Source organism: Carcharodon carcharias, chromosome 16 (genome assembly GCF_017639515.1).
Source record: "Carcharodon carcharias isolate sCarCar2 chromosome 16, sCarCar2.pri, whole genome shotgun sequence".
In the NCBI taxonomy this organism is placed as follows: Eukaryota; Metazoa; Chordata; class Chondrichthyes; order Lamniformes; family Lamnidae; genus Carcharodon; species Carcharodon carcharias.
The window spans coordinates 57,268,102-57,293,894 of record NC_054482.1 but is presented as its reverse complement, the minus strand read 5'-3'; the positions used below and the strand labels follow the sequence as shown (position 1 = coordinate 57,293,894).

At 42.7% G+C, this 25,793-nt stretch overlaps 1 protein-coding gene across 4 annotated transcripts in view; it reads left to right on the top strand.

Annotated features, from left to right (window-relative positions):
• Positions 1-25,793, top strand: part of dnai4 (dynein axonemal intermediate chain 4) — a 179,742-nt gene that overhangs the window by 85,364 nt on the left and 68,585 nt on the right. For all 4 annotated transcript variants that reach the window (XM_041207630.1, XM_041207629.1, XM_041207632.1 and 1 more), the window contains 2 exons: positions 14,017-14,178; positions 15,924-16,118. In XM_041207630.1, coding sequence (XP_041063564.1) covers positions 14,017-14,178; positions 15,924-16,118 — 357 coding nt within the window. The remainder of the gene's footprint in view (positions 1-14,016; positions 14,179-15,923; positions 16,119-25,793) is intronic.

The window sequence follows — 25,793 nt, the reverse complement described above, 5'->3', positions numbered from 1 at the left end:
GACTTGAAACGTTAACTGTGTTCCTCTCTGCAGATGCTGTCAGACCTGCTGAGTTTTTCCAGCTATTTTTACTTTTGTTTCAGATTTCCAGCATCCGCAGTATTTTGCTTTTATTCAAATGGTATTCCTGGTCACCCAGAATTCAATTATCTAGAGTAGAAATTCTATGAAATAATTGCAGGACTTGCATGTTAGCATAGAGTAAATGCATTGTGACAGCTTGCAGAGGGCTTGACATCCAATCTCACATTGTAGTTCTTAAAAGCCAGTGGCACAGTAGTTGCAATTGAGTTTTAACTTTTACTGTTATTGGCAGAGTGGGATCAATAACTGACAAAATTTGAATGCTTGACTTTTGAGATGGTAAAGTTCTGAAATTGTCTCCCCTTAAAACGTAAGTGGTTTAGGGCTCTGCCAAGGAACTGTGACATTGAGCAGAATTTTAACTGCCAAGGGGAGGTAGGTTCGGGTGCAACCCAACATTATCCTGCCCACTTCCCGGCTTAAACTGTGCCAATTTGGAGATGGTGGACAACCCCTGTGGAGCTGTTGGGTAAGTATTTGAAATATTCAAAGAGGCAATTAAATGTAAATTTAACCTAGAATTCTGGCTTTAACAGGCTTCCTGAGCTGTTTGTAACTTGCCAAGCTTAATGAGATGAGAATACAGCAAGGATTTATTAAACAGTGAAATTGATGTGCTGGGAAGTTTTTAAAGAGTTGAATCACAAAGCTTGTGGTCAATCTCAGTGAAAGGCTTTTACTTGCAGGATTTGTTCTGAGGGCTTGAGAGTCATTTCCAACTTTTTGGAAGTACTTTCACCTAACATCCTTGTTGTCAGCCTTCATTGCAGCATAGGAGCAACTTATGCAGCAGTAGCATGGATCTGTGATGAGGACCTGAAGGAGCAGCCACAACAGCAGCAGGAGCACCAGGAACTACACCAACAACTGCAGCACCAGCAGCAACAGCAACACCATTGACACCTGCCTTCTGCGTAGTGATATGTCACCCCATGTGACAGAGGTGATGAAGAGAGAGCTGCAACTTGAAGGAGGTAATACCCTTAGCACAGGGTCTACAGACAGAGAATGAGCTTTTCAGCTCAGAACAAAGCAACAGTGTCTCGGGGGTCTCAGGTTTCATCAGCAGATTGTTGTTGACATCTGCAGCCCCTGTGAAGAAGACTTCCTTGCAAAAGGAGCAGATGGGCATACCGGTGGCTGTTAAGGGCACATCAGCCCTGAATTTCTTCCCCTCCATTCCTTCCAGAGATCTGCTGGTGACAAATCCAAATTCTCTCAATCTGCTGCCCATCAGTGCATCTCCCAGGTCACTGATTCCTTGTTTTCCAAGACTGACCCATACATGCACTTTGGTACAGATGATAATCAAACACAGAGGGCTGTTCGCTTTGCTGCAGTGTCTGGGTACTCAGGTACAGGGAGTGATTGAGTGCACATATCTGGCAATCAGGGCATTGTCTTATCAGTCGCAATGGACCAACCACTCCATTTGCGACCACTGCAAGGTGATCGTGCATGCCTATGCAAAGCATCCAGGGAGCTGACATGATTCATTTTTATGCCGGCAGTCAAATCTCTCATAGGCCTTTGCTCCACCACAGGTTTCAGCGGCTAGCTCCTGGGAAACAAAGGGCTACCATGTGAAGCCCTGGCTGATGACTCTTGTAAGGAATTCTACCAGTGAACTAGAGAAGAGATACAGTAGGAGCCGTATTACCACAAGGGCAATAATAGAACACATCAATGGGTTCTCAAGATGCGCTTCAACTGTCTCGACAGATCTAGAGGCAATTTTCAGTATGCCCCATCAAGAGTCTCCAGAATTGTTGTGGCCTGCTGTGCCATCATTACACCGCACTGTTATGAGGAGTGGAGCTGCAAGAAGAGGAAGGTGCACAATGACCGGCATCCTCCTCCTCCTCCGAGGAGTCAGATGTGACCTTGGTGCCTGAAGCACACTTTGCAACCAGAGGAGCCCACTGCAGATTCATCTAGGCACACTTTTCTTAATGTGTATCTGTGAGGCTATCTGACAGTGTCATCAGAAACCCTGTGTTTGTCGCCAGCACCACTCAGACACAATTGATTCCAACAGTCAACAACCAACCGTCACATTCACACTCTTTCCTCCTAATAAAAACAGATTATATCATTCCCCTCAAGTTTACAGAGGGTAGAATGTGGGAGACCAGCCAGGAGTGTGTTGGAAAAGTCAAATCTAGAGGTAACAAAGGCATGAATTGGGGTTTCAGCAACAGATGAGCTGAGGGATGAAGTCAGGTGACTATAGACCAATTAGTCTAATATCACTAAGTTTCCTGGGGGCTGGAAGCTAGGGTAAAATTTTTACTTGCTTAGAAAGACATTGACTTGTAAAAGGCAAGTCATGTGTGACAAACGTATTAGAGTTATTTGAGGAAATAAAAGTGCATTGATAAAGGAAACAAATTGGATGTTGTGTATATAGATTCTCAAAAGGCTTTTGATAAGTTGGTGCAAAGGTGGCATGCTGATAAATTCAAGGTACGTGATATTACAAGGACCATGGCATCATGGATAGGCAGTTAGTCAATGATCAAAGAATGAAGCCTAATGGTTGAGTATTTTTTGGATAAACAGGGATGCCTTAATCAAAGATAGGTTTTATCAGCATTGATGTTCTTAGCATATACAAATGATCCAAAGTTGGGTTTAGGGGATGCAAAATTAAAGTTCGTGGATAACATATGATTTACTGTGAAGGGAACTTAAAGCAACTTCAGGGAGACATAGATATATTAGATAATATAAGTAGAGTTATAGGATACAATTGCATGGGGATAATAAACTATATAAATCACTGTTTCAGCCACATTTTAATATTGTGTCCAATTTTGGGCACTTTTAGGCAATGGAGAGGGTGCAAAGAGACTCATTAAGATGATACTATGGATGAAAGACTTAGTTATGAGAAGAGAGACGAGAGAAACTAGGGCTCTTTTGCAGATGTATATGTAGAATTTTAAAAGATATTTGATTAAGTAGCTCATAACAGACATATTCAGAAAATAGAACCACATGTTATTAAAGAGATGATGGTAACTTGAATATATAATTTGGCTGAGGGACAGAAGGCAGAGATTAGTGATGAACGCAATTTTTTTTACCCACAGAAATGCCAGGGGTAGGTTCTTGTTATATATCCTGCTGTTCTTGTATATAAATGACCTGGGAGTAATAAGTACAATTTCGCAGTATGGATATAATACAAAATTTGGGAACAATTAAATAATGAACAGGTTAATAGCAGACTTCAGGAGAACATAGGTGGACTGGTGAAAGAAACAGACACATGGAAGATGCAGTTTAATGTGGATAAGTGAAGTGATGTTCTTTGACAGAAACAACATGGAGAGGGAGAATAGTTGAAATGGTGCTATTTTGAGGACAGATTGAAGAACAGGATGCTGTTTCATATACTGATGATGTGATGTATCTTATGTAGAGAGACTGTAGCCTGAAGATGGGCTACTGAGTAGGCATATCTCTCCTGAGTGCTGTCTGCTGTGCTGTTTCTAGCACATGACCACTGATGTCACTGTTACATCATGGTCTACATCACTCATTACCATAACTATTCTATTAACCCTTTACACTACACCACCACCCCCCCTCAAGTATACAATTGACTTTTTAATAATGATGTTAACTATTTATATCATATTGATATTAAACTATTTATATCGCATTGGCACTGCCATCTCCTTCCATCCCCTACCTCCTCAAGTCCCCTGGTCAGAGGTCAGGTCTCCATGGTGCCTTCACCACTCTCCTGGACCGTATTGTTATAACTGCTGTGCAGGGCAGATGGTCTTGAAGTGGGTCAAAATCTCACAAGCCACTCAAAGTATTCTTGGGGTCTCCATCTCCCATTGTGTGGTAATTGAAGACCTGTGTTCTCTTGGGCATCAATGAAATCAGTGCTCTCCTGTTACATTGGAATATACCAGATGGTGTTTGGACCAGGTATGACCGTGAGTACTTCGTTCTTCAAAGGACCACCCCTTCTGACTTACGATCCTGGATCCAAACCGTCTGGCCTGGTATTAAGCATGCTAGGGTGTTGGCACTATGTCTGGAGTTATATCACTTCCTGTTGTTTCTCACGGAGGCAAGTCTCCCTTTTTCACACCTTCCTATGGTCAGCAGGGATAACATTAGGTTGGAGGTTCCTTGCAGGAGAGGAACTTTCATCTTCACATGTCGGACCATGAGGAATTCAACTGGTGAGAATCCAATAGTACAACATTAGTACAACAGGGCCAATCAGAATTTTTAGATTAAGGGTCCTGATGGTCCTCACCGCTTGTTCTGCCTCTCCGTTAGCTTGTGGATAGAGAGGAGAACTGGTAATGGGGTGATCCTGTTGTGGTCATTAGCAAATTGTGGACCATTCCTGAGACGATTTCATCGGGAAACCCATGTGTATGGAAGATAGTCTGCAGCACCCTGATCACTGACTCAGATATAGTGGTATAGAACCTGACCACTTCCAGCCATCTGGAATAGTAATCTAGCGCAACGAGGTGTGTTTTGCCCCAATAATCAAAGAGGCCGAGCTCCAGTTTCTTCCAGGGTCGGTCTTGGAAACAAGATTGTACCAGGTGTTCTGTTTGTGGCTGGCTGTTAATTCTGTAGGTGTAGCAGGAAAGAACAAAATGTTGGACAGTCTGAGTAACACCTGGCCGCAGCACGGATTGCAGTGCATATGCAATGTACTTTGTAATCCCTAGGTGGCCCCCATAGAGGCTGTGGAGAATCTCTGCTTGTAAAACTGAGGAATGACCAGGCAGAGATCAACAACTTGCGTTGCTCCTGGTATTTACGGAGGGGCTGGTCCACAGAACTATATTTAGACCAATCTTACGAGCAGAATTTTTGTACCTGGACATATTCCACAAACTCTTTGTGTTCTTCTGACATCTTGGATCTTTTTGGGGGAGATCGGCAATAGGTTTATTATGGCTGAAGAGATAGCTTTGACTTCTGAGACAAGTGTGGAGTCAAGGGGCAATAGCTTGATCCACTGTAGCTCTGGAGAGATAATCAGCTGTGGTTTGTGACTTTCCTGGAATGTAGACAGCCATGTATTGATAATGCATCAAGCGAAGGCAAAACCATTGAATGCAAAAGGTCATTTTAATGATCTCCTTGGAACTCAAGAGGGTAATGAGCAGCTTGTGATTAGTCTCTATGTACAAGGTAGTCAAAGAACTTCTCTATGGCCATGTGACAACCAGTGCTTCCTTTTTGATGGTGGCATTGTGTTGCTCTGTTTTTGTCAATGCTCTGCATGTAAAGTATACAGGTTTCCTGTTGCTATTTTTCTGGATTTGGATGAGAACAGCACCAAGACCAGTGGAGGATGCATCTGCGGCCATCACTATGGGTAATATTGCAATGTGCCAGTACATCTGAAGAGACCAGTCTTTAATACATTAAAAGGCATTGCTTTGATTCTTTGTTGGCCTTTTCGTAGGAGATCCCTTAAAGGTTCCGTGATGATGGCTAGATTTGGGATGAACTTGCTGATTAAACATCCCTAGGAACTGTTGGATGTCTATGCCACGCTTCAGTTGGGGAAAGTGATATGCCCCAGAAATTTGACGATGGCTTTGGTGAATTCACACTTGTCAGAGTGAGACCAGCTGCTTGCAGGGCCTTAAGAACCTCTGGAAAGCTGTGGTCATACTCTTCTCGTGTCGACCGATGGGTAATGTCATCTATGTGACAAATGTTTCCTTAATAAATGTTTACCTTCTAAGATACTATACACGATGTGCTAGAATATCTCTGGAGCTGATGATATGCTGAAGGGAAGTCGGATAAAACAAAAGGACCAAATGGTGTGATAAAGGTTGTTAGCAGCCTGGACCCCTGGTTGAGGGGTTTTTGCTAAAACCCAATTAATTTGGTAAAGAGGACCCTGTTGGCAAGCTTTGCCAGGCTGTTGCACACAGGCGCCATGGGATAGACTTCCCTCTGGACTGGTCTGTTGAATTGCATGAGGTCAGTGCACAGCCTGAGCTGACCGTTTGGTTTGGGAACCATTACCAGCCCTAAGCACCACTGGATTGGTTCTGTGACAGTTGATGTGACACCTCTGCGTAGCATGCAGTCAATGTTCCTCTTGACTTTCGGAAGTAGAGGATGTGGCATCCTCCTGGGGGTGAATAGGCATACTGGCATAGCATCTTGGAGCAGTGAAATGTGATATTCGATTTTTAAACTTACCAAGCCCCTGGAAGAGTTTGTGGGAATTCTTGGCTGAATTCAGACCTGTTGTCTGGTTGAAGGATTTCATCCACTTTTTTAGGATGTCCAGTTGCATGCATGCTTTCCTACTGAGTAAAGGGAAACTTTGATTAGGCAGAATATAGAGGGCCTCTGTGATCTGCCACCCCTTGTGGCATAGAGTGGCTGTGATCTGACCTTTCATCTGCAGATTAGTTCCCTCTGGACCTTGAATTTTAATGTTTGATGGCTGGACAGGGACAGTGTTGAGCCATGCTAAATTATCAGCTGGTATGGAACCCCTGCACCAGTATCAAGCTTAATGTGGGTTTTAAATCCTTTAACTTCTAAAGTGACAGATCGAAGTCTTGTTGATGGTTTTGTACTTCTCCCATGAAGCCAGGGATGGCCTTTGTTTGTGGTCCATGTTCTGGGTGAGTTGTAAGCAGCATTTATTCTGTAATTTTCTCCCTTTAGTGGAGGTTTTGAATGAATAGAACCACTGCAAGTACCCTGTCTTCCTGCATTGGAAGAACTCCATGACCCCTGCTGGGCAGGGTTGCCATCTGTGCTGTTTCTTTGCTCAGTAGCATAAGCACTTCAAGATGGCTGTTGTAGGGTTTACCCTCCTTTTGGCAAGTTTGCTGGGCTTTTACCTGGGTAGGGCTGCCTCATTGTGTCGGCGGGTGAGAGGCCGGTTTCACTTACTTGATTTCGTTTGACTAGTACCTTGAAGTGGTCAATTGAGTGTGCAATCATCTTTCAAGGAGTCCTGTTTGCAACAACTATCTACTGTAATAGCTGTAAATCAGGAGGTGAATGGGAGAAGGCAACATGGTGAAACCGAAATCACTAGGGAAATGGTGCTGAGCAAATCGATGGAGCTGCAGGCTGGCAAGTCTCTGGGTCCTGATGGTCTACATCCTAGCATCTTAAGAGGTGGTTAATGAGGTAGTCAGTGCTTTGATGTTAATTTTCCAAAATTCACTAGATTCTGGAAAGGTTCCATCAGATTGGAAAGTAGCAAATATAACCCCTCTATTCAAGGAGGAAGGGAGGCAGAAAACAGGAAACTATAGTCCAGTTAGCTTGACGTCTGTTGTCAGGAAGTTATTAGAATCAATCGTTAAGGAGCTTATAGCTGGGCACTTGGCAGAGCTCAAGGCAGTTGGGAACAGTCAGCATGGTTTTGTGAAAGGAAAATCATGTTTAACCAATTTATTGGAGTTTTTTGAAGGAGGAACATGCACAGTGGACAAAGGGGAGCCTGTAAATGTACTGTACTTTGATTTGCATTTGATTAGGTGCCACATCAAAGATTATTATGGAAAATAAAAGCACATAGTGTAAGGAGTAATATATTAACATGGATAGAAGACTGGCTGGCTGGCAGAAAGTATGCATAAATGGGTCTTTTTCTGATTGGCAGGATGTGACAAATGGAGTCCCACATGGGTCTGCACTGGGCCTCAACTTTTTACAATTTACATCAATGACTTAGATGAAGGGATTGAAGACATGGTAGCTAAATTTGCAGATGACACAAAGATAGGTAGGAAAGTATGTTGTGAAGAGGACATGAGGTTGCAGATGGATATAGATAACTTGAATGAGTGGGCAAAGATCTGGCAAGTGGAGTTTATCGTTGGAAAATGTGAAGTTGTTCGCTTTGTCAGGAAGAATAAGAAAACAGTGTATTACTTAAAGGGAGAACAGCTGCATAATTCTGAGGTGCAGAGGGATTGAGGTGTTCTAGAACATGAGTCACAAAAAGTTAGTACGTGGGTAGGAGCAAGTAATTAAGAAGGCTAATGGAATGCTATCCTTTATTACGAGAGGGATTGAACATAAAAGTAAGGATGTTATGCTTCAGTTATATAAGACATTGGTGAGACTGCACCTCAAATACTGTGTGCAGTTTTGGTCTCCTTATTTAAGGAGGGATGGAAATGCATTAGAGGCAGTTCAAAGGAGGTTTACTAGATTGATAACTGAAATTAGATTGATAACTGAAATGACTGGGTTGTCTTATGAGAAAAGGTTGGACAGACTGGGCTTGTTTCCACTGGAGTTTAGAACAGTGAAGGATGATTTGACTAAAGTATACAGGATCCTGAATGGCCTTGACAAGGTGGATGTTGAAACGATGTTTCCTCTCGTGGGTGAGTCCAAGACTAAGGGACACTGTCTTAAAATTAGGGGTCGCATTTCTAGGACAGGGATGAGGAGAAATTTTTTCCGAGGCTTGTGCGACTTTGGAACTCTCTGCCTCAGAAGGTGATGGAGGCGGGGTCATTGAATATTTTTAAGCCAGAGGTAGATAGATTCTTGTTAGGCAACAGAATCAAAGGTTACCGGGGTTAGATGGGAATGTGGAAGTCAAAACACAAGTAGATCAGCCATGATCTTATTGAATAGTGGAGCAGGCTCAAGGGGCTGAATGGTCTACTCCTGTTCCTATTTCTTATGTTCTTATGTACTATGAATGATTTGATAGGTTATTAGTTTACAGGACCTATGATTGAAGCGTGCTCGCCCAGCACCAATGTCCTGTTTTGGAGTAAAGAATGCATCGAAAAAGTTTAAAACAGATTCAAAGTTTGTGGAGGTCTCTTCTAACCCCTTTCTGTTATGGATCTCATCAGCAATAGGCTCTACAGTGTCGAGGAATAAACTAACCTGATGCTTCTGCACTTTGGTGAGGAGACCTGGGGCTGTTCGGTATCTCAAGAAGATATTTTGCCATGTCTTCCACTGTTAGCCTCTGTGCAGGTCCTCATGACTTTCGAACGGGGTGGGGTAGGGGTAGTGACTGCTTTTTGAGTGCTCCCGCTTAGGTACATTTGCGGGTTGTCATTCTGGCTAAGGTTTGTTCCGGTTGTGAGCTGTTGGTGTTCTGTAAATGGCACCAACTCCTGGTTAGATTGGTGTCACCATCACTGCTACCTTGTTTCATATACTGATGGCATGGTATATCTTATGTAGAGAAACTTTAAACTGCTTATTTACACTTTGTACAATATATACAAGGTGGGCTACTGAGAGGCACATCTCCCCTGAGGATTAACTGCTCTGACTGCTGTGCAGAGTCTCTAGCACATGACCGCTAATGTCACTGTTACATCATGGCCTACATTATTTATTGCCATTAATATTCTATTAACCCATTACACTACAGGTGTATCTTCACAAATCTTTGCAGGTGGCAGGTCAAGTTGATCAGGCAATTAAGAAAGCATATGGGATACTTATATTTGTAAATAGAAAGCTATGCTAAACCTTTACAAGCCTCTGGTTAGGCCTCAACTGGAATCTGTATACAATTATGGACACCATACTTTTGGACAGCAGTCCAGGTCCTGGAGAAGGTAAACTGTTTACCAGGATGATACCAGTGATGAGGGAGTTCAATTATGTGGAGAGATTGGAGAAACTATGATTCCTCTCCTTAGAGCAGAGAATGTTAAAAAGAGACCAAATAGAAGTATTTGAAATTATGAAGGTTTTTAAAGAGCAAGTACAGAAATATTGTTTACTCTGCTAAGTGGGTTGGTTACTAGAGGTCATAGATTTAAAATAACTGGTAAAAGAACTAGATAGGAAATGAGAAGAAATTTCTTCATCCAGAGGGTTAAGACCTAGAACTCCCAACTAAAAGTGTGGTGGAATCAGGTTCCATAGGAGCTTTAAAAAGACAATTGGACAAGTACTTGAAGAGTAATTTGCAGAGTTCGGGGAATGGGACCAAATTCAACAACTCTTTCAAAAGAGCTGGCACAGGTATACTGCACAGAACTGAATGGTTTCCTTCTGTACTGTAAGATTTCATGATTCTATGGGTGGAATTTTCTGTTTGAGATTAAGTGTGGCGGCTGGCAGGAAAAAAAAAGGTGAAATTCCCACTGGGCAGGATTTCGCGCCCAATCTTCCACCATTCAGCTAATTAATTATGCATTTGCGAGGAGCACATTGAATCTTGCGGTGGGGTGGGCAGTGAATGATCCATTCCACTGCACCCCACCCCTTCACCTCATAGGCTTCAATGTCTATGCTATATTTAAACGGCACCCAGACAGCCATTCACTCACTGCAGGCCTGAACCTTCAGATCACGTAAAAAAATGTCCAGGAGAAGACAGCAACCTTCGGCCCCATGGTTCAGCGATGCCTCCCTGGAGATTTCCCTCCAGACGGTTGAGGAAAGGCAAGGTTTCCTCCTTTCGAGCGATGGGAGCAGGAGGCTTCACCAGGGTAAGTCAAACATACTCACTGCAAGTTCACACTCTCATAAGGGCATCTGGTCTAAGGGTTGGAATCCACAAGGCTGTCACACACAAGCAGCAGATAGCTCATCACTCAATGTGTCATAGCCAATTAAAGCTCACCATCTCATGTAAGGTCCTGCACAAATGGTGTCTTATTCCCTTACTGGGGGGGGCCTCAGCACATAACAGGATGCAAGCTTCTGAACCACCCTTTTATCCATAGTGCTCACGCTCAATCCATCTGTCTTGATGCAGGACAAGATAGCCCACAAAAAGAGGGAGAGATCTCTGGAACTCAGGGCTCTCACCTCATTCGAGGAGCTGGTTGTAGAGCTGGGACAGGAGGACACTGACTGTGCCTGCGTGGAAGGAGAGATCGGCCCCAATAACCCAGTGAGGAAGCATCCATTACACTGCAATAACATGCAGACAATGACTGTGAGTGGTGTAGTATTTGAGCCTGCCTAGTCAATCACTAATACTCTCTTCTATTCTCTCTTCTCTCCATTTGACTACCAGCAAGAAGGAAGGGGATGACGTTGTCCTCCTCAAAAGGAAGCCCCAGCCCCTAGGCCACCTCAGAGGAGGAAGAAGAGGGTCCCACACCTGTGCAGCCAGTGTGTTCACTTGCATCTTCCACCAGCACAGATACACACACCTCGGCAGTCCTAGTTCTAGAGCATGTTCAGGCTCACAGTCTGGTGATCGCCTCAAAAACATGGGTCCACAGCAAGTGGAGGCAGTGACAGCTGAGGTCTCTGGCACTTGGAGGACTGCTGGAGACCAGGCCCCTGCAGAGTCCGAGTCTGATGACGAGCCGCTGCAATTGGTCCTGAGAAATATTGGAGATGTAGAAACATGCAGGGGAACATCAGGCAGAGTTGCCAGACGCCATCAGCAAAATGAGATGAGGGGTGAAGGAATCCATTCCAGTTGTTGCTGATGTTGTGGTTCCGGCATGCGAGCTCAAAGTCTCCATAGGAATGGTGGCGTCTGCCTTGGGGACCCAAGTCCAGCAGTTTCTGCTGGATTTGCACTAGGACCTGCACTCCATTGCTCTAGCCATGGGTGGGATCCAGCAGCAGCTAGGCGAGGGGGGTGGTGGGGTGCGGGCATCTCCATCTTCATCTTCCTCCAGGTGCCCCTTCCCCTCATGGAGTCAGGGAGGGGCAATTGGGCACCCACAGAGAGGAGGAGCACCAGCCAGGAACCCTGTGGGCATCCACCTAGGAAACTAAGGGTGTCCTGCCACAGCATCTCCCCGTGCCAGTGACCCCACTGCCTCCAGCAGGTCAGACTGAGGAGGGTGCACCTGCTGCAGAGCAGGAGATCCTTAGCAGGCTGAGGCCACTCAAGCCTTGGGCCTCCACAGGCCCCACCAAAGTAATCTCAGGCAACAGGACATAACAGTCAGCAGGCTGCCTCCACCTCTGCTATGGAAATTGGGGCTGCACCTAGACATAGCGGTAGGGGAAGAATTAAGAGTCTTATGATAGCTGGTCAATACACCTGAAACCCTTAAATCCCAGGCAGACATCATTTGGACCCAGGAGAATTGCTCATCAGGCTTGTTGCTTATCCTGCTGCTGTGCCCTTTCCAGGTAAAGGACATCATGCAGGACAAGAAATGGGTGTTCTTCCCATTCACACATGAATACGTATGGAGACAATGACTCTTGACCAGGGTAATGAGAGCCACATGCAGGAAACCTAATGCAAACACTTTTCCGCTTGTCTCCACCACCCTTGAAACTCTATAGAAAGACCATTAACTCAGCAGTATAGAATACCAACCTCATGATCCTTTGTCAGCCATGACCATTCACCTGGGAGGATGGAGGTTTGAAGTTGAGTTGGATGGCCACCATCAGCCATGCCTCTTGTAGGCATCCACCTCCCACCCTCCCTTCATCCCTGTGTCTGACTGCACCTGATGGCAAATAGCTCAGAATGAACAGCAGCTCTCCACCTTGCTGGGATCTTGATATTCGGAGACCCATGATTCGGAAACAAATCAGCTGCTCTGTGGACTTCACCTTAGAGTGAGGTCCCCCTCTGTGACCCATCCAATGACACCTACACCTGGCAGACACAGACCCTGAACCTCCCACTCTACGGCATCTCACTTCCCCCTCTTACTGTCACTGTTCCCTCTTATCACCAGTATTCTGAGTTCTCCCCCCAGAATCCCACCATTGACCCGCAGATCCTGCCCTCTTACATACTCCCCCACTGCTACTTTCCCAGACACACACTGCCCCTCTTCTGAAATTCTTCTCCTCCCCCTTCACTGCACCACCTGCCTCCTCTGCCCAGCCTCCATGTTACCCTTCCATCCTCCACCCCCCCTTTACCTGCATACCATTTCCAGCTTTGGCTACTGGCACCTGAGAGCAGTCCCCAAGAAGGCACCAGCAGCGTTGACTGACCTGAAAGTTCAGGAAGAAGTTTACGTCATAAGGTGCATGCCATAAGGTCAAATTATTTCCACGCTGTGCTGAACCTGTACTGAGAGAACATAAAAGTTATGTTCATCACCAAAAGAAATGAAGAATGGTTTGGATAATTGTTTTTAAGTAGAGGTTATCAGGGCATAGAATGCCTTACCACTGATGGAGGCTGCCCATTGAAACCATGGACTGCCTCAATGACCCCCCCCGCCCCCAACACACACACACACACACACACACACACACACCCACACACACCCACTATTCATGATTTGTTCAGCAAGTGCAGACCCTTCAAACTCACAGTCTAAAGAATCTCTGTGCTGGTACTTAGGAGGGATGCAATGCACAATGATGTTTCCTTACAAGGACAATCCTGTTCTAGAGTATCTTCATACAGTCTTGCAACTGAAATAAACCTAGAGGAAAGAAAGGACAAAAATGCATAGCACTGTGAAGCTACACAGTGGCAGTTTTAAGGCTTCACAATGCGGATTGAAGTTGTCAAGCTGGGTGAATATGCAATTGTATTTTGGATATATGAGAGGGAACAAGTATCAGACCCTGTTCAGCTAAGCCATCAGCCTCACCATCTAAATTGAGTTCATGGGGTTCAATCTTTCTTCATTCACAAAACTAATCTGCTAGAAATATATGCAACCTCCCCTTAGGAAGTACATTCATGCCTCCTGGAGTATCATTGGAAATTCAGTCCAGAAAGCCGGCAAGCTGCTCGTTCCCAATGTGGTTAGGTGGGCAGTCACCAGTCAAATACAAATGAAGCTGGGAAATTAAAATAATCTAGGCTTCAAAGTGATGAATTCAGATATGTTTGATATTCACCCTGCATCCTTCCACTCTGCCAAAAGCTGCTTCATTTAAAATAACACCTACACCTTATTATTTCTGCTGGAGGTCAAAGACCTTTTCCAGAGTTGGAAAAACTATTTGAAATGTCCGAACAAGAGCTTGACAAATTGTTACTGTTTCTTTTCTTTCTAGGTGTTATGGCTACAACATGGGACATGTATGATAGTTTTAAAGACGGGGAAGTGCACAAAGAGATTTCCTCTCATCAAGCGAATCAGCAGAAGGATTTATCACAAATTAATTTTGACAGAGCTATCCTTCAAACTTTATCAGCTATAAATTATATAGGATTAGGTAAGAATGTAATATAAACTGTCTACTGAAGAGAGGTGAATTCAAAAGAACTCCAGAACTAGTTCTAAAAGGGATAAGCAGCACACTGAATTACAAATTGACAATGACAGTGCACCTGGAAAGTTTGTTTTCATCTGAACCATTATATGAGGTTATTTTCATTATGATCACTCAACAACCCATCATTTAGTTTCTGTAATTTAACAGACCACTTTCTTATTCAGGATTTGGTTATTTAAAAAACACACAACAACAATGGAATCTACTGTTACACAGTTGCCCTGTCAATGCAAATCACTTTTGGATATGCATCAATGCAAAACAAATAGTTCAACTGGGGACAGATTAGCAATCTGACTGGATTGTAGACCAAAGCAACAAGTGGTCACATAGTATAGCTTGGTGCAAAGTCAAACTTACATTGTTCCACTAATAATTTTTGAGGGCATTCCTGACCGCCTGCCAGAACTTTGGCAAAAATTGATGAAAACCTAGAGAAATGGCATATCTCAGATTTTCTGCTGATCTTCCACTGAAGTTATGGTAGGAACCCCCTGCAGAAATTCTGCCTTTTCAACTTAATTTTGAATCTTTATGCAACAAAAAAAACTAATGATCTCATCAACTTCCTCCAACATTTATATTTTAACCAGCTATTGGCAGTCAGTAAGTGAAGATTTGTGCATAGAGAGTGAGATGGTGGTATAGTTGTAATGACACCGGACTAGTAATCCAGAGGCCCAGGGTATATTGCTCTGGGGACAAGGGTTCAAACCCCACCATGGTTGGAGATAAAACTGATCTCAGTAATTAATGGTAGCAACTATCTTTCTTAACACACATCATCCTTTAAGGAAGGAAATCTGCCATTCTTACCTGCTAACATGTGACTGCCCTCTGAAATGGCCACTCAGTTCAATTGCAATTAGCCATTAAAAATGTTGTTTAAACTCGCACCATCAGGTTTTCTCAATTATCTGTTAAATGCCTGGAAAGAAGACAATCCTGAATTTTTGTCTGAGGCAGGTTTCACCTCATGTTGTTTATAATGGAAGAAATTAAGTCTGATCTATTGTCTGTAAAACCCAATCAAAATGTGTGTGTTTTTAAACTCATTATTACTACATATCTATGATTATTGGTAAATTAGACCTGGATAAGATGGAAACCTGTGTCATAGCATTGCACATTAACAGCATATGCCGTTATTAATACACAAGTTCCTGGAAATAATGGAGTAAGCAAGTTGTGCCATTACTTGAGTTGACCATAATTTGCTGCTACATGTGCATCACTCCACTTCTAATCTTACCTAAAACAATAAAAGTTTGTTATTGTCGCTCAGCCCTAATTGTATTAATGGTGATTGCTAATCTACTGAATTTATGCCATTATTTGTGCTGCAGCCAGTTAGACTGAAAATAATCTGGGTGGCTTGATACTGACATACTTTATGGCCTTCATAGCACTAGGCCTGGGAAGTCAGAAAGGAACCCTCAGAGCTGTGGATCCATATCCCAGCGATCTGGAAAAGGTTCAGAAGAGTTTTGTTCCCAATTCTCTCAACTTTGTTTTTTTTTGCCAACTTTGCCATCCTGAGTCCTGATAGCATCTGTATGCAGGATCCCCACTTGCACGTTAGGAAGATGAAAGTATTGTAATGTCCTAATCCCCTTTAAAATAATTGTATACTGAGACAGGTTAAAAATTGTGGTTTGATATATAAAAACGTGTTGACATTGCAGAAAGTCGATCCTCCACTTCTGCAGAGTCGGAGAGTGTCATCAATATCCAAGGGACTGAAGAATTAGAGCGGGACCCAGAAGAACTCCTGAAAAATGAGAAACTAAAGCATGATTTATTCATCATGGAACGTGTCATTATGGAGAATATTTTCCAACCTAAACTCGCTGCTTATCGACAACTGCCAATTTTACCTGGTAATTAATAACTGTTTAAGGACCAGAAAAGTGTAGAAATTTACAACGAGAGGGTATTTACTTCATCATGTCTATCAGCTCTTTGTTTAAACAACTCACAGCTAATCCAAAAATCCTGCTCTGTTTCCTAGCTCTACTTCATCTTGTGCTTCTAATACTTATCTGGTCTTTCATGAAGAAAAGCAGTGCTCTCTGGCTTAAATCATTTTTGCAGCAAAGAATTTTATGTTTAAGTAACTCTTTACATAATGCATTTTCTCCTATTCCTCTCTCCTCACTCTTGATGACAATTCTAGATTGATATCCACTCATCACTGAATCTGCAACTCTTGCAAAACCCTTACAAATTTAAAACTCTTAAACCAGCTCAGCATACTATGCTGCAATGGAATTAGTGCCTGGGGTTTGCCGAGAGACATGTAATATGTGCACATACAAATTACATGACTAAAATGTTTGTTGAATTTTGTGCATAAGTGAGTCATGGCCAAAGTTAAAATTGAGGCTGAATTTTAATTGTGAACAAACAGCCCAAGCACATACTTTGGAATGGATGAAGGTAAGAAATGACTTTAGACATTTCTTAACATGTGTACTTGCTTTTAGTATATATACACCAAAAGCAACAACATATATTTATATAGCACTTTTAACATAATGAAATGGTACAAGTTGTTTCATTGTAGTTTTACCAAATGAGCTCTGATACCAAGCTACCTATTAAGATGACCAGTAACTTGGTCAAAGAGGTAGGTTTTAAGCAGTTCCTTAAAGCCAAAGATAGAGGTTTAGAGGGGGAAATCCAGAGTTTAGGACTTATGTAATAGAAGACATAACAGTTAATGGTAAGTTGTTTAGAATTTGGTGGGATGGAAACTGTACAGCTGTCATCATTGGGCATATATCTAAAAGCATTACATTATGTTTCATATGCCTTCAGGAATCAAAAAAATGCAAACTTCAAAAGTAGTGTTCCCAAAGAGTAAATAAAAAAGAACGTTGGGAATCATCTTAATGATGCAACTTAAGTTAGATTAATGTTTCAGGTGTGATTCCTCAATGGAATTGCTTTTGTTCAATGACTCCACCTGAGATCCTGAGTGATTTATGCAATTTCAGCATGTTTTAAGATTCAGATTTCAAGCATTTGTTTTTTCCTTTTTATTTACGAACGTAGAACATACGAAGTAGGAGTAGTAGGCAACTTGGCCCCTTGAGCCTGTTGCACCATTCAATAAGATCATGGCTGATCTGACTGTAACCTCAACTCCACACTCCCACCAACCCTCTATAACCTTTCACCCCCTTGTTTATCAAGAACCTATCTACCTTTGCCTTAAAAATATTCAGACTCTGCTTCCAATGCCTTTTGAGGAAGGGAGTTCCAAAGATTCACTACCTCAGAAAAAAATCCTCCTCATCTCGATTCTAAATGGGCGACCCTTTTTTGTAAACAGTGGCCCCTAGTTCCAGATTCTCCCACAAGAGGAAACATCTCTCCACATCCACCCTGTCAAGACCCCTCAGCATCTTAAAGGTTTCAAACAAGGCGCCTCTTACTTTTCTAAACTTCAGTGAACACTAGCCTAGCCTATCCAACCTTTTCTCCCTCCCATTCCTGGTATTAGTCTGGTAAACCTTCTCTGAACTGCTTCCAATGCATTTACATCCTTTCTTAAATAAGGAGACCAATACAGTACACAATACTCCAGATGTGGTCTCACCAGTGTCCTGTACAACTGAAGCACAACCTCCCCATTTTTATATTCAATTAATTGCAATAAACAACAACATTCTATTAGCTTCCCTAATTACTTACTGTACCTGCATACTAGCTTTTTGCAATTCATGCTTTTGGACTCCTAGATTCCCTTGCATCTCAGAGCTCTGCAATCTCTCACCATTTAGATAATATACTTTATTTTTTATTCTTCCTGCCAAAATGGACAATTTCACATTTGCCTACATTACACTCCATTTGCCAGATCTTTGCCCACTCACCTGACCTATCAATGTCTATTTGTAGCCTCCTTATGTCCTCTTCACAACTTTCTTTCCTACCTATCTTTGTGTCATCAGCAAATTTAGCAACTATTCCATTGGTCCCTTCATCCAAGTCATTTATATAAATTGTAAAAAGTTGAGGCCCCAGTACCGATCCCAGTGGCACACCACTTTTTACATTCTGCCAACAGAAAAAGACCCATTTATGCTCACTGGTTCCTGTTAGCTAACCAATCTTCTATCCATGCCAATGTTACCTACTACACCATGAGCTTTTATTTTCCATAAAAACCTTTGATGTGGCATCTTATCAAATGCCTTCTGGAAATCTAAGTACAGTACATCCACCGGTTCCACTTTATCCACAACACATGTGACTCCTTCAGAGAACTCCAATAAGTTGGTTAAACATGATTTCCCTTTCGCAAAACCAAGTTGACTCTGCCTGATTGCCTTACATTTTTCTAAGTACCCTGTCATAACACCTTTAATAATAGTTTCTAACATTTTTGCTCTGATGGATATTAAGCTGCCAGGCCTGTAGCTTCCTGCTTTCTGTCTCACTCCCTTTGTGAATAAAGGAATTACATTAGCTAATTTCCAATCTAATGGAACCTTCCCCAAATCTAGGGAATTTTGAAAATTAAAACCAACGTTTCAGCTATCTCACTAGCCACTTCTTTTAAAACTCTAGGATGAAGTCCATTAGGAACGGGGGATTTGTCAACCCGCAGTTCTAACAGTTTGCCAAGTACCACTTTGCTGGTGATTGTAATTTCACGAGTTCCTCCCTCCCTTCAATTTAGCTATTTTTGAGATGTTATTTGTATCCTCTCTAGTGAAGACAGATGCAACATACTTGTTCAATTCATTTGCCATCTCCTTATTTTCCATTATTAACCCCCCAGACTTATTTTCTATAGGACCAATGCTCACTTTGTTAACTTGTTTGTTATTTAAATATCTATAGAAACTCTTACTTTCCATCTTTATATTTCTAGCCAGCTTTCTCTCATACTCGAATTTTTCCTTCGTTATTAATCATTTTGTCATTCTTTGCTGCTCACAGAATCAAAAAATTGTTACGGTGTAGAAGGAGGCCATTCGGCTCATAGTGTCTGCACCAGCTCTCTGAGCATTTTAACTTAGTGCCAATCTCCTGCATGTTCCCCGTAACCCTGCACATTGTTTCTATTTAAATAATCGTCAATGCCTTCTGGAATGCCTCAATGGAACCTGCCTCCACTGCACTTTCAGACAGTGCATTCCAAACCCTAACTACGTGCTATGTGGAAAAGTTTTTTCTCACCTCTCATTTACTTCTTTTGCAAAACACTTTAAAGCTGTGCCCTCTGGCTCTTGATCCTTTTATCAGCAGGGACAGTTTCTCCCTTTCTACTCTGTCCTGACCTCTCATGATTTTGAAAACTTCTATCAAGGCCAGAATTTTCCTGTCAGCGATTTAGGAGCGGGGCCCGTTTGCCGACAGGAAAATGACGCAGGAGGAATCCCCAACGTCATCCCGGTCCCTTTTAATTTGCAGGAAGGCAGTCGGACTGCGTATTGGCCATTGACAGGGTAATTAAAGTAATTAAAGGCCCTGCCCATCCAACCTTAAGGCTGGCAGGCAGGCCAGGAGCCCCAGCAGGCTTCTGATAATACATGAAACCTCATCCACTGGCGGGATGAGGTTTCATGTTCCTTTTTAAAACTTTAATAAATGTAATTGATATTTATTAACATGTCCCATCTTGTGCACAGCGCTTCCTGTCGGGCAGGCAGCTGGGCAGGCCTTAATTGGCCCGCTCACTCAAAATGGCAGCGGGCCCCGTTTCGGTGGCGGGAGTCGGCTGTCTGCCCACCGTCGAACCGGTGGGGCCCGCATGCCCACCAAGAGCAAAATTCTGCCCCAAGTCTCCTCAGCTTTCTCCTCTCCAAGGAAAACAATCCCAACTTCTCCAATCTTTCCTCATAACTGAAATTTCTCATCCCTGGGACCAATCTCTCCAATGCTTTCACATCCTTCATAAAGTAGAACTGTACACAATACTCCAGCTGAGGTATAACGAGTGTCTTAAGTATGTTCATCATAACCTCCCTGCTCTTGGACTCTGTGCTTCTATTAATGAAGCCTAGAATACTGTATGCTTTAGAAATAGCTCTCTCTACCTGTCCTGCCACCTTTAATGACTTATGAACACATACGTCGCTCTACTCCTGCACACCCTTTAGAATAGTATCCTTTATTTTGTACTGTCCAAGTTCTTTGTGCCAAAGTGTATCACCTCACACTTCTCCGCATTGAATTTACCTGCCTCCTAGGAAGAGCAAGGGTCCCAATACCGACCCCCTGGGGAACTCCACTACAAACCTTCTTCCAGCTCGAAAAATACCCATTAACCATTACTGTGTTTCCTATACCTCAGCCAAATTTGTATCCACGTTGCTACTGTCCCTTTTATTCCATGACCTATAACTTTCCTTACAAGTCTGTTGTGTGGCACTGTATCAAACATCTTTTGGAAATCTTTATACACCACATTAATGGCTTTTCCTTCATCCATCATCTCTGTTACCTCTTCAAAAAACTCCAGCAAGTTAGTTAGAAATGATTTTCCTTTAATAAATCCATGCCGACTCTTCCGAAATCAATCCACATTTTTCCATGTGACAATTAATTCTATCCTGAATAATTGTTTCAGGAAGTTTTCCCACCACCGAAGTTAAACTGACTGGTCTGTAATTGCTGGGCAGGTCTTTACAACCTCTTTTGCAGAAGGGTAATTGCACAGTTTGCAATTCTCCAGTCCTCCGGCTCCTCCCCCAAATCCAGGGAACATTAAAAGATTATTGCCAGTGCCTCTGCAATTTCCATTCTCACTTCCTTCAATATTCTTGGATGTATCTAATCCTGTCCTGGGTGCCTTATCAATTTTAAGTACCGACAGCTTATCCAATACCACCTCCTTATCAATTTTAAACACTTCTAGTGACTGAGTTTCCTCCTCTGTCATCATAGCCTAGGCAACATCTGCCTCATAGGTAAAGATAGATGCAAAGTATTAATTTAACACCTCAGCCATGCCTCTTGCCTCAATTTGTAAATCCCCTTTTCAATCCCTAACCCATCCTATTCTTTTTACCACCGTTTTACTATTGATGTACTTACACAATACTTTGGGATTTATTTTTATGTTAGCTGCCAGTATTTTTTCATAATCCCTCTTTGCTTTTTCACATCCCTTCTGAACTTTCTGTATTCAGCTTGGTCCTCAATTTGGTCAGTTGCTACCTGACATCTGTCATATAAGCATACTTTTTCTTCTTTAACTTAATTTCAACCTCCTTTGTCATCCTACCCTTCCCTTTGGAGGGAATATACCTTGACTGTGCCCAAACCATCTCCCCTTTGTAGGTAGCCCATTGTTCAGCTACTGTTTTTCTCTTCAACCTTTGATTCCAGTCTATCCGTATCAGTTCCGTTCTTGCCACATTGAAGTCTGCTCTCTGCCAGTTGATTATTCTTACTCTGGATTAACCAATGTCATTTTCCACAGTTATCTTAAACATAATGATACAATGATCACTGTCCCCTAGATGTTCCCCCACTGTCATTTGATCTTCTTGGCCCACTTCATTCCCAAGAACCAGGTGTAGCAGCGCCCTCTTTCTTGTTGAACTGGACACATACTGCTGTAGGAAATTCTCCTTAACACAATCTAGGAACGCTTGTCCCTCACTGCCCCTTACACTACCACAATCCCAGTCTATATACAGGTAATTAAAGCCCCTCATTATAACTAGTCTATGATGTTTACACCTCCCTGTGACTTCCTTATAGATTTATTCCTTTATATGCTTCCCACTAGTTGGTGGTCTGGATATTACACTGAACAATGTAAGTGCACCCTTCTTATTCCTTAGCTCTAACCAAAAATCGATTCTGTCCTTGAATCCTCTTTCTCCAGTACTGCAATACTCTCAGCCAAAAATGCCATCCCTCCTCCTTTTGTCCCTTTTCTGAACACTTTGTAACCAGAAATATTTAACGCCCAGATCTGTCCTTCCTTAAGCCAGGCCTCTGTTACTGCCACAACATCATAATGCCACAATGCAACCTGTGCCTGTAACTCCCCAATTTTATTAACTATACGCCATGTATTCAATTACATTCAGCGTAACCTTGATTTAGACTTCATTACTTGCTCCCTTACTCCAACTCCATCGGACAACTTATAAGTCTCTATTTTAGTGCTGTCTGCCTCTCCCTGCATTCCATGCACCCGGGTATTACTTTCTAATATTCTCTCTTGGTTCCCACACCCCTGCTGAATTAGTTTAAACTCCCCCCCCCCCCCAACAGCACTAGCAAAATGACCCAGAAGGAACTCAGTCCCGGCTCTGTTCAGATGCAACCCATCCGGCTTGTACAGGTGCCATCTCCGCTAGAGCCAGTCCCAGAAATCTAAAACACTCCCTCCTGCACCATCTTCCTATTTCTGTCCTTACTTACACCTGACACTGGGAATAATCTGGAGATTATCACTTTAGAGGTCCTGCTTGCTAATTTTCTACCTAGCTCCCTAAATTCCGATTGCAGGACCACATCCCCCTCCCTACCTATGTCATTAGTACCAATGTGGACCATGACCTCTGGCTGTTCACCCTCCCCCACAAGAATGTCCTGCAACCATTCTGTGACATCCTTGACCCTAGCACCAGGGAGGCAACAAACCATCCGGGAATCACGTTGGCAGCCTCAGAAATGCCTTTCTGCTCCCCTAGCTAAAGAATCCCCTATCAGTACTGCCCTTCGCTCTTCTTCCTCCCCTCCTGTACAGCTGGGCCACCCGTGGTGTCATGGGCTTGGCTCTTGCTATAATTCCTCTAAGGATCCATTGCCCTCACTGATATTCAGAATGAAAAACCAGCCTGCACTTGGAGTGCCTAGCGGTCTCTCATTCCCTATCTGCCTGCTTGCTCCTAATTTGTGGTGTGAACACCTCTCTGAATATGCTATCCAAGTAGTTCTCTGCCTCATGAATGCACTTCAGTGATTCTAGCTGCTGCTCAATCTCAAGCTTGCGAGCCAGTGACACCATAAGACATAGGAGCAAAAGTAGGCCATTTTGGCCCATCGAGTCAGCTCTGCCATTCAATGATATCATGGCTGATCTGATAACCCTCAACTCCACTTTCCTGCCTTTTCCCCATAACCCTTGATTCCCTTACTGATTAAAAATCTGTCTACCTTAGCCTTGAATATACTTTACAACCCAGCCTCAACAGCCCTCTGCGGTAAAGTATTCCACAGATTCACTCCCCTCAGAAGAAATTCCTCCTCATCTGTCTTAAATGGGTGACCCCTTACTGAGATTATGCCCACTGGTCCAAGCCTCTCCCACAAGGGGCAACCAACCTCTCAGCATCCACCCCATCAAGCCCCCTAAGAATCTTATATGTTTCAATAAGGTCACCTCTCATTCTTCTAAACTCCAATGAGTACAGGCCCAACCTAATAAACCTCTCCTCATAAGAAAATCCCTCCATAACCGGATCAAGCTAGTGAACCTTCTCTGGACTGCCCCCAATGCCAGTATATCTTTCCTTAGATAAGGGGACCAAAACTGTTCACAGTATTCTAGGTGCGGTCTAACTAGTGCCTTGTATAGATTTAGCAAGACTTCCCTATTTTAATACTCCATTCCCTTTGAAATAAAGGCCAATATTCCATTTTCCTTCCCTATTATCTGCTGAACTTGTACATTAGCTTTTTAGGATTCATGCACAAGGACTCCCAAACCCCTCTATGCTGTAACTTCCTGCAGCCTTTCTCCATTTAAATAATATTCAGCTTCACCATTCTTCCTGGCAAAATGCATAACCTCAATTTCCCACATTATATTCCATCTGCAAAGTTTTTGCCCATTCACTTAACCTGCCTATATTCCCCTGTAGACTGTGCCATCCTCACCACTTGCCTTCCCACCTATTTTTGTATCATCCGCAAACTTGGCGATTGTATGTTCACTTCCCTCATCTAAGTCATTGATATACATTATAAGTAATTGTGGCCCCAGCACTGACCCCTGTGGCATGCCACTAGTTACAGGTTGCCATCCTGAAAATGCCCCCCTTTTCCCAACTCTGTCTTCTATTAGTTAGCCAGTCATGCTGATATACTACCCCAACACCATGGGCTCTTATTAAGTAGCTTGATATGCAGTACCTTATAGAACGCCTTTTGGAAATCTAAATATGTTACATCTACTGGTTGACGTTTATCTATCATGCTTGTTACCTCCTCAAAGAATTCTAATACATTTGCCAGGCATGACTTCCCCTTCATGAAACCATGCTGACTCTGATTATATTATGCATTTCTAATGCTCTGCTATTACATCCTTTATGATAAACTCCAACATTTTCCCAATGACAGATTTTAAGCTAACTGGCCTATAGTTACCTGCTTTTTGTCTCCCTCCCTTTTTGAATAAGGGCTTTACATTGGCAGCTTTCCAATCTTCTGGGACATTTCCAGAATCAAAGGATTCTTGGAAGATTACTACCAGTGCATCCACTTTTTGTGTAGCTACTTCCTTTAATATTCTAGGATGCAATGCATCAGGTCCAGAGGACTTATTGGCCTTCAGCCCCATTTGTTTCCCTAGTACTTTTTCTCTAGTGATTGTATTTATTAGGCCCATCCCTTTTGCCCTTTGATTATTTCGTATTTTCGGCTATTAGTGTCTTCTACCATGAAGACTGACGCAAAGTATTTATTCAACTCATCGCCATTTCCTTGTTCCCTATTATTTATTCCCCGCCTCATTCTCTAAGGGGCCTATTTTCACCTTGGCCTCTCTCTTCCTTTCTATACATTTAAAGTTCGCCCTCAGTTTATTTCCTCCTTCTTTATTATTTTTTTGGTCATCTTTTGTTGGTTTAAAACTTCCCCAATCCTCTGGCTTACCACTAATCTTTGTTACATTGTATGTTTTTTCTTTCAATTTGATGCTATCCTTAGCTTCCTTGGTTTACCCCATTCCTAGAATCCTTCTTCCTCACTGGGAAAAACCTTTGTTGAGAGTCTACCTGTACATAAGCTCGTTGGGGTCACGAGAAGTGTCCAGGATGGGCATTCCGCTAGGCTGAGCTATCCTGCCATGCCTTAACCTCAAACTTTTAAATCACTCTTACTTAAACTTTAGTTACTTTTACTTACGTTAACCTTATTCTTGTAACATTAACATAAACTGGAGATTAATAGAAATAGAAATTCTTTGTCCTTACTCACAAATCAGTTCCCTCTCCTGTGCTATAAATTCTTACTTTCCTATGCTTGTTTAGAAATTTTCGTTTCTGTGCTCGCAATCTCCTGGCTGTCTCTCCACTTGTGCTGTTTCATCTCCTGAACTCCCGCTGTGTTCTTTATATTCTGTCCAATCTTCTGACTTGCCACCTGTCTTTGCACAATTATATGCTTTTTCTTTAAGTTTGATACTATCTTTACCTTTTTTAGTTAATCATGGGTGGTCAGTGCTCTCCTTGGAATTTTTCTTTCTCAGTGGAATGTGCCTATTCTGTGTATTCTGCAATATCCCTTTAAATATTTGCCACTGTATCTCTATTGGTCTATCCCTTCACCTCAATTACCAGTTCACTTTAGCT